This window comes from Gavialis gangeticus, unplaced genomic scaffold, assembly GCF_001723915.1.
Source record: "Gavialis gangeticus isolate Ggan-Ray unplaced genomic scaffold, GavGan_comp1, whole genome shotgun sequence".
NCBI classification, from domain to species: Eukaryota; Metazoa; Chordata; order Crocodylia; family Gavialidae; genus Gavialis; species Gavialis gangeticus.
Window position 1 is genome coordinate 15,282,722 of NW_017729018.1, and position 9,745 is coordinate 15,292,466.

The following is a 9,745-nucleotide window of genomic DNA, read 5'->3' on the forward strand; positions in this document are numbered from 1 at the left end:
CTCCTGGGAGTGCTCGGGGGAACAGGGATTCCCCCAGTGCCTGCTGGTCCCCCCTGACTAGTTTGTAACAGGCCACCAGGTCCCCCCTCAGCCTTCTCTTGTGGAGGCTGAACAGGTTCAGGTCCCGCAGCCTCTCTTCGTAGGGCCTGCCCTGCTGCCCCCGATCACGCGAGTGGCCTCCTGTGGACCCTCTCCATGTTGTCCACATCCCTCCTGAAGTGCGGCGCCCAGAACTGGACGCAGTACTCCAACTGTGGCCTGACCAGTGTCACGTATGGGGGGGAAGATCAGCTCCTTGGACCTGCTCGAGATGCATGACAAGGTGCGGAGATGCATTGTTCTACTGTAGATGCGTATAATACACATTTATAATTTAAAAGACTAATTATCTCAGTTCAGGTCCATGTAAAGTTGTGGTCATGGATTTCAATGAGCATTGGATCCAGGTCTAAAATAAGTCACTGGTACTATTTATAGATAAATGAAGATAACTAGCTGAAACCTGCAAAACATTTGCGACTAAATTTTTATTGCAAAACTATTTCTTTAAATACAGGATGTTTAGTTATCCTTTGACTGGATACTTTAACGGAATCAAAACTTCTCCCTTGAAAAGGCTACATAAAGCTGTCCGTGTGTAAACACAGGCTTAGGAATATAAACAGGTATTTTGTCAAGAGAGCTTGTGACTTGTTTACTGGCATAGAATAAGAGGGCCCTTATATACTTGAGGACACCCTTTTAGTGTTTAATTGCTCTAAAGGCACTGGAAGCCCAGGCATACTCAGAGAAGCTTGGGCTTGGTGGGTTTCCAGTGCCCCATGCACCGTCACCACTTCCTTCTCTGGCTGCCAGCACACCCAGTTGCCTCCTGCCACCTTCCTGGGGCGGCCAGCCCATTCCTGGGCGGTCTCAGGCAGTGGGGACGGTGCACGGGGTGCTGGAAGCCTGCCAAGCCCGAGCTTCCCGCACCCCGTGCACTGTTGGATCGTGCAGGTGCTGCCTGCAAGCTGGGGCTGCACACATGCATCTAGCACCCTGCCCGGGCAGGAAGCCCTGGGGGGCACTGCTGCTGCAGAGAGAAGCAGTGGGCCCCCTCCATAGCTCGGGGGCTGTGCGATGCAGTGGCAGCTTGCATGGGCAGGCTCTGCTGGGGGGGAGTTGTTTTTTGGGTCCCCCCCCAAGAGCCTACCTGGGTGTCCCGTGGCTGTGGAGCGAGCTGCCATTGGGTCGTGCAGCCCCTAAGCTGTGGGGGATCCTGGTGCTTTCCTCTGCGGTGACAGTGCTGCATCGCCCCCCCGCAGCACTCACCCACTGGCACCCTGCCTGGGTGGTCCCAGGGGGTGTCGCTGCTGCAGAGGGAAGCACCAGGGCCCCCTGGAGCTCAGGGTGCAATAGCCATGGGAGAGGCAGGCCGGCTTTGGGGGTGGGGCTTTGGGCTCACCACTTTTCCCTTTGGCGGAGCCTGTCCGCTCCATGGCTGGGGGGGCCTGGTGCTTCATCCTAGCTCTGACTTGCCTGCATATCTGTTTGACATGCCTAAGGATCTTCCATAACATGCTTATTCTATCTGTTTGGAGCACTCTGGTTGTTTCAGTAAGCATTGTGACTGGCTGCTGAGACTACAAGTCAGAGTGCTCGAGACGGACAGAATAAATCTATTATAGATTCTTAAAGTGTCCTGCTGAGTGTTTGAAGCTGGCATCAGAACCACATGCAACCTCAGGCTGACGTTTCCAAGCTTGTTAACAGTGTGTTGTTCGGTGACATATTCTCTTGAATTGCAGCAGTGTTGCTTATGATGTGAGTTATTTTTTAGGTTCATTTTTTGCACGTAAGGCTTTTGAGGTAAGCTCAGCAGAGATTCTCGAATTTGCTAAAGAAGGATGGGACAGGGATGCAACTGGTTATGGCAGAAAAATTAGGAAATATGAAGGAGAATTCAGCCTCTGAATTCTGGCTACTGCAAAGCAAGCTCCTGGATGCTGTATGAAGGGCAGTAAGCTTTTTTGACCCTCTTCGGATGAGGCAGAAGGAAGCGCTAGACAAGCCTTTTTTCAGTCCGGTTATGTATTTGTGGCTCGTTATTTCTTGCAATTCTAGAATTAAACACACACAAGTATTGTTGGGGGGGCGGGGGTCAGAGAATTTCAGTGTTCCAAGTTTGTAAATTCTATATACCTAAGAAAATACCTTGCTTGACTCAAGTAAGTCACCCATCTACACTGTATTTTCAAAGCCTACCTCTCGCTCTCATCAGCTGCTTTTTCTGCCTCCTCCAGCTTCTGCAGGGCTGTGGCCAAGCGTTCTTGGGCACGATCCAACTCCTCCTCCACTAGTTGGATGCGTCTGTTCAAAGCTGCCACTTCACCTTCAGCCTAAATACACCAATCAACAATTTTTTTTAAAGGCCAGCAAACGTCTTACCCATTAAAAATGCAAATTTCATGCAACTAATTTCTTTAAAATAAAAGGGCTTTTTGTTTTGTTTTGCTTGCTTCTTACATGCAAGGAACTCTAGGTCTGGACCTACTTTTATTTAAATATATAATTATCAAAATGCCATGGTAATAGAGTGTTTTATATTAATTACACACCAACTTTCCTCTTTCTAATCAATCCTTCAATGAAATTAGCCATTAGGTCTCAGTGGGAAGGGACAAGAAGAACAACCATAAACAAGTTAATTGCTAGCACTATGGATGAAAGGGACTCGGGGGTCATGACTGACCACAAGATGAACATGAGCCTTCAGTGTGGTGCCGCAGCTACCAAAGTGAGCAAAACGCTGGCTTGCATCCATAGATGCTTCTCAGGCAAATCCCAGGACGTCATTCTCCCATTGTACTTGGCCTCGGTGAGGCCGCAGCTGGAGTACTGCATCCAGTTTTGGGCTCCACAGTTCAAAAAGGATGTGGAGAAGCTTGAGAGAGTGCAGAGGAGAGCCACGCGCATGATCAGAGGTCAGGAAAACAGACCTTACAATGAGAGGCTGAGAGCCACGGGACTCTTCAGCCTGGAAGAGCGCAGGCTCGGGTGATCTGGCAGGCACCTATAAGTTTAGCGGGGCACTCACCAGGATCTGGGGGAATGTCTGTTCGCCAGAGCGCCCCAAGGAATGACAAAGTCGACCGGTCACAAACTGCTCCGTGACCGTTTCAGGCTGGACATAAGAACTTCTTTACTGTCCGAGCCCCCAAGGTCTGGAATAGAGTGCTGCTGGAGGTGGTTCAAGCACCTATTTTGAACGCCTTCAAGAGACATTTGGATGTTGTTTTGCTGGGATCCCTGCTGACTTCCTGCCCCTGGGGCAGGGGGCTGGACTCTACAATCTTCCAAGTTCCCTTCCAGCCTTAGTGTCTATGAGGCTAATGGTGCTACACAGATTCAATATGTAGAAATCTGGCTGGAGTTGGAAGTTTAAAATACCTTAAAATTTCTAGATCCAAAGTGTCTACATCTGTGTTACGCTGATAATCTAATCGAGGATCCTAACTCTTGCCTCAAGTGGTTTACCATTGAAATGTAATTATTTCAAGCCATTCCTGTTCATTACATGGTCATCTAAATTCATAAACCGCCCACTGTTTTTGTGCTTTTGATTGTCTAGAGGACGATTTGTGCATCACCAGCAGAGTTACCACTCTGTGTTGAATAAATGGTACACAGATGAAGTAATTCCACTTGACGCCTTCTACTGCCACCTCCAGCCTTCTAAGAATTAGGTGGTTGGGGCAAGATGGAATACAGGTTGGGGAATCTGTTAGGATGAGGAGTTTAATACGCAGGGAGATGACAGTTCTGTCAGTATCCTTCTTACCGTGTACAAATGAAGCAGACCTCTTGCAACCTTGATTGTTGATGATGTCTGAAATAACCTGTTCCTACGCTGGTGTTTAGGGGGTCAGATAATGCTCATGTTTCACAACTGGCTAACATGCATCTCTTCTGACTTGCCACTTTGCGAAAGTATTCTCCACTCACAAAGTTGCATTTCTCAAATGCAAGTCAGATTGGTATGGTTTAGCTTTGAATTTTGGGTGTGGTAAGTCAACATTTATACTTTAATATGCCCGCATATTTATTTAATAATTAAGAACCAAGCAAAAATGATATGGTAAGTATATAATTGGGAGAGTTGGCTTAAACTGGGAATACATGTTAAGGTGCAGCATGTATTCGGATAGTCTAACAATGTTTACCAGCTTGGAGGTAGTTGAAACTACACCTTCAGACTCACTTTGAAGAACTAAATTAAGCAAGGTAGCAGATAGTGGTTAGAGTAGTCTTGCAAAGGCTTATGTAGAGAGATAATTAAATTTATTCTTTTTCCACACATTCTTTCTAAGTGAAACCTATTCATATAAAAATAGAGGGGGTGGGGGTGCTCAACTGATTCCTGTGGTGCTAAGTTTGAAATATAGTTATGGCTGATCTAACTAGTGCTTAGGCCCACTCAAATCTGATCCTCAGTTCAATGCCAAGTTTCAGAAAACTTTTTTTTTTTTTTTTTTTAACCATTCCCCTTGAGGACAGGATGCACAGGGACAAAACTGATGCGTTCGGGAGTTTTATTGCACTGTATTTCTGTATAATACCTGCAATGACTGACTTGCTGTAAATCCAGGCCTTTGGTCATTGCACATCTTAGGGGCCCGTGCACATTTTGTTCCTTTACTGTGCTGATACAGTAGAAATTCAAGTGTCTCCTTTCCCCAGTGCAGTTCTGACCCTACATTTTTTTCCCCCTAAATTACGAGTTTTTTAATCATCTCTGCAGTGATTTCAATTGGCTGACTTCCTATAATAGCCACTTTAGAAAACGGGCATCAAAATCAGCCTGAGCTATAGCCCATTTAATTTGTGGTTGTAGCTTAATGAAGTCAGATTCTAAGCATCTTTCCTTTTTTAATTCATTTTTAATGTGGCTAGGAAATAATTTGGAAGAAGAGACTGCTTAACTCTCTCTTTTTAAAGCTTTCCATACTTTTATAAGGAAAATCCTTTGTGGAGTAACTCATTGGCTGCATTTGTGCTAAAATAACAGAAAGATACTGAAGTGAAGCTAGTGCCTAAATCTATAGCAGTGATTCTGAACTGGGATGCCAGGGCAGGTGTGAAGGTTGCTGGAGGAAGTAATTCCCCTGCGAGCTGCACAGGGTGCTGATGCAGACATCAAAGGTAGCAAGAGACCTGGGGGTCTTTAAGAGGAGGCTTGATGCCTACCTAGCTGGGATCATTTGAGCCCAGTTTTTTCTCCTGCCCAGGCAGGGGGTCGGACTTGAAGATCTGTGAGGTCCCTTCTGACTCGACTTCTACAATTCTATGAAGAGAATCCCAGCAGCGGGGTGGGGTGGGCAGCCAGGGACCTGTTGCAGGGTCTTGGTTTCTCCCGCAGGTCCTGGAGCGGAGCCTGTGCGCAATCTTCCACCTAGTCTCTCTGCTGCTGGAGACACTGGATCTTTCGCTCCAGAGAGAACACGAGGGTCATGAGCATGGTGGAGATGGGATGGGACACAAGACTACTGCACGTCCTTGGCTTCCCTGCTGTCCTGGACCCACCGCTCTTAGTGGGTTGGTGACCTCAGTACCTGGGGATGGCATCCCATGGCAGGGGCAGCTGGCAAAAGAAGTGGAGCAGGGGTCCTTATTCCAGACCTGCAGGAGCCTCCCCCTGCATACCAACAACCCAGCAGATAGCCAGGGGCACCCTCTGTGTGGACCCCTAGGGAGTGACCTGGCTTCCTGTGTTCTGCCTCCCTGGAGCGATGTCTCCTGCAGATCGTTTGGCAAAGTTGCCCTCCCTTGAACCTCAAGGGATCTTCCCCATGGGAGATGCAATGTCCAGGAGGCCTTCCTTGGGTTTTCCAGAACCACTGCCTTCAGGGAAGAGTTGCTCAGGGTTCAATGCAGCAACACTTGCTCCAGCTCTAGTGTGTCCACCTCGGTGCCTGATTCTCCCCTCCCCCTCATCGACCTGTTCTGGGTTCCCACCAGGACCTCTGCAGATGAGCTTTCCCTTTGGTTGTGACTGAAGAAAACAAGGGTGCAAGCCTTTAGATGTGGGGAGGACACCAATTGTAGGGACCTTGTGTGGTATTTCTTTGAGTGGGTTATGGCACGTGGCCATCCTGAGAAGCACTGATCTTGTTCCCTGTGCCACTCGCCGTGTAGGGTTTGGTGAATTCAGTAGCTGACTCTAAAGCTTGCCTCTGAGATCCCTCTGGGGCAAACCTGGTCTTGGGATAGTTATGTGCTAGATCTAGCTGCTGGTCAACAGACATGTGCATATTGTGGGGGAGAAGTGTGTCTGAAACATAGTCTGATTTGTGCTCTTTTGTTCAGGTGACTGTAGTAGATTAACTTGTACTTGACCATAACAATAATGTGCTAATTTGTGTTTCAAAGTACAGCATTCTAGTTACAAACCTTAATTATTTGTTTCTACTTACATCTGTTGCCTTCTTTTCAGTCTGCTCCAGTTTTTCCTGGGCATCTTTAAGAGCTTCTGAGTATTTGTCCAATTCATCTTCAGTTCCTTTCAACTTCTTCTGCAGGGCCATTAGCTCATCTTCTACCTTTCAAGACGGGAAAGATAAATTGTGAGCATTTTGACATAGGATGTACCGTTTTCTAGATATGAGGTAGCTAAAACGTCTTTGTACTCCTACTTGTAGATCATATTAAGATGCCCAAGATGTTTTTAAACTGATGTTGTGGAGCAGTTTTTATTCATGAATTGTTCAAAGTTCCTGAGTAATGTCTGTTAATTAAAGCCAAGTTAGCTCGTTGTGTCGCTAGCTGAGATCCACATGGTGCAGTTCTGAAGCCAGACTCTATCCATGTGGCTAAGTGGATTTCAGCCCTGCTACAGAAATCGTCCGAAGCCTTGTGTACAGTGTTGTCATGGCTTTCACTTACTGTTCGGTGTCACTTTTCACAGAAGCAAGTCCATCAGTGCAGTTCCTGGAATAGGGGAGTAGCCATAGTTGCAGCATAAGCAGGAAGGCAGTTGCCTTAGTATGTTGATTTGGAAGCTGTTTCCACAACAGGTTCCTGAGGTACAATTCCTCCACCCAACCCACCCCACTAGTATCATGTACCTTCAAACTTTTATCATTTATTTTTGGTCTATATGGGATGTTCTGAGACATTCTCTTAAGAATGACCTCCATCAGCGTTTTGCTCCTAAGGGAAGCAGTATTAACAGATATCATAGGTTTATTTTTACCGAGACACTGGCTTGAACCAAGTTCATATATGATGTTTTGAGGGAAGGAGGGTTAGGCATGGCATGAATTCCATCTTATCTCATTGTTCACTCTCTACCATACCATATAAATCCTTATTGTATCCTACAAAAAGAAGCTATTTATATCCTGCTAGGAGACTGGTGACAAATCACATGGGAGCAAGCGTATCACAAAGAAGTGATGGGGTCTGCAGCCCGTCTGATCTGTCACTGAACTTGTATCACTTCTGTTTCAGTGTCTTTTTTAAATGTATTTTTATATTAAGTTATTTTCGGGCAGGGTTGAGGGAAAGATAGTTGGGTTTTTCTTGCTTGTTCTTTTTTAGACTGATAGTGTATTAAACCAGTTAGTTACAATTCATTTTACGTCTGTGTCCTCCTTTAGTGCTTTTTTGGATAATGTCTTCACTCTAGGGTGGCTGGCCTTTTAATGCATGTTTTGGCATGTTGCATCTGTACATCTCTCTATCTTTGCATTGGCAACTTTTAATTTTGGCATTTCCTCGTGCTCGAGTTATTGACTTTTGTAATCTAATAACATTTAATGTAGCTGATAATAAATATGAATGAAGAATTAGCGGTGGATATACTAGCTACCAAATTAAATTCTTAGGAGATAGATAAATGAAGAGAACAAGCTCTGCACTCTTTGGAATTTTTTCCTCCTATTGTCTTGCTCCGTGTGTTTTGAAGTGTGTGTGTTTTTTTTTTTTTTTTTGCTGTCTGAGGTTCTAGAAATTCAGCCTAAATATCAAAATATATTCGCATTCAGAGGGAATGTGCACCAAGAACCTGCACCAGACTAGAGCAGAGAAACACACTTTGAGGAAATTGGATACAAGAGTTATCAACATATATTTAGGAACCACCGTATCGGAACTGATTTAAAAGTTTGACATTGATCTTTCCTAATACCGACAAAGTGGTCTGACCAATTAGAAAAAGATTGTGTCTTTACCTGTAACCCACTGGAACAAGGGCCAAAATTAGAGTCAGAAATGGAATCAGTTTTTTGGAATTATTCTACATTGTTTAAACCCATAATTCCTTATTAACACGCTTAATTTTATAAAACTTTTTTGCTGTGCTAACATTGAAGAGCAACAGAGAGGAGAAAATAGCAATAAAAAGACACCCAGGTGATTCAAAAAATATGAAAATTGGAGCTTGGGTAAATCCCGTGGTTTGTTCTGGGCATCCTTTGCCTATTTTTTCCACCCCCATTACATTGTCTGTACTGTTGGAACTCAGTGCTGCTGTTTTTGGTGCAAGGCTATCAAAGATCTCTCCTGAACTCTTTGAGTACAAAGTAGGATGTTACTAATGATAATGTCCCCTTCTGCAACAAGGTAGCTCTTCAGTGATCGCTTGCAAGCAGGGAATCAGAAGAGGATGAATATATTCACATGCCTTTGCCAAGGAGGGGCTGTTTGCTGGGTCTGACTGCAGAGCAACCCAGTGCACTCAGGCAGGAGAGGGGGAAGGGGAGGGTGCTCCTCACGGGCCTGGGTATTTGGTGGGGTAGAAGGGGGTGGAGTTATGGCAATCTAGACTGCCACCACCCCTCTGCCACGTCAAAGTTTCCAGACTAATGGGGAAATCCTCTCTCTCACATAATGCACACCCTAATTTTCACCAGTTGGTTTTGGCGAAAAACATGCAGGTTTATATACAAGGAAACAGGGTATTTAAGGATCCCATATGCCTGTTTAGGGATGGTTTGGACTACAGTAATGAAACCAAAAGTGGTGTCCGCTTCATAAATGCTGCCATGTATTTGGGAAAAAAGTACAGTATTAACCTTGCATATATTTATTCACTCTTCATTGCATTAAAGAGGGGGCTCCTTATTCTTTGTCAAAAGTAGGAATATGATTGATGTTTCTGCCTCTTGTAGTATCAAAATATTTTGGAATGTGAAGTAGTTGTAGAATTGATCTTGAAAGCACTGAAGTTGCAACTTTTCTTATTTCTGTTTAGCTGTTAGGCTAGGGTTAGGTATTTCTGATTATTCTGAAAACAAAAATGTTGCAGTACCCTCTAGTGTCTGAGCTCAAGGTAACTTGGCTCTAGAAGTCAGGGGTATTTAGATTCTGGCTAATAAGCAACAGTCACTTAGATATGCAAAGGGGAAGGGGGGCAGAAACTCCTCTTCAGGTATCTGTGCCATCCTTTAGTATTAGACCCTAAAGATTTGGTCCTTCCCGGGAGTTGCATACCCATGGAAGTTATGTGGGACTCGGAAGAAAAGGAACTGTCTATCCATAACACATTGAACAGTTCAAGGCTTTGCTGAGTTACAAATTGAAGCAGCTGAACAAGCAAGAAGAGCTACCAGGCTATAACTCCTGCATGTGTTTAAATATATTGTGAAAATATTCAAAATAAAGTTGGTGAGTGGGGAAAAATCCCTGGCAGTATTATCCTGCTTTCTCACCATCAAGATTTTGCAACTTAATACTCTTATTACAGTATTCTCCACATTTTCCTTAT

The 9,745-nt window shown here is 44.9% G+C and overlaps 1 protein-coding gene across 1 annotated transcript in view; it reads right to left on the reverse strand.

Moving 5' to 3' along the window:
- TPM4 (tropomyosin 4) overlaps positions 1–9,745 on the reverse strand; it is a 28,901-nt gene that overhangs the window by 13,400 nt on the left and 5,756 nt on the right. Inside the window, exons 2-3 of the mRNA XM_019513690.1 lie at positions 6,453–6,578; positions 2,245–2,378 (exon numbers count right to left, since the gene is read on the reverse strand). Coding sequence (XP_019369235.1) covers positions 2,245–2,378; positions 6,453–6,578 — 260 coding nt within the window. The remainder of the gene's footprint in view (positions 1–2,244; positions 2,379–6,452; positions 6,579–9,745) is intronic.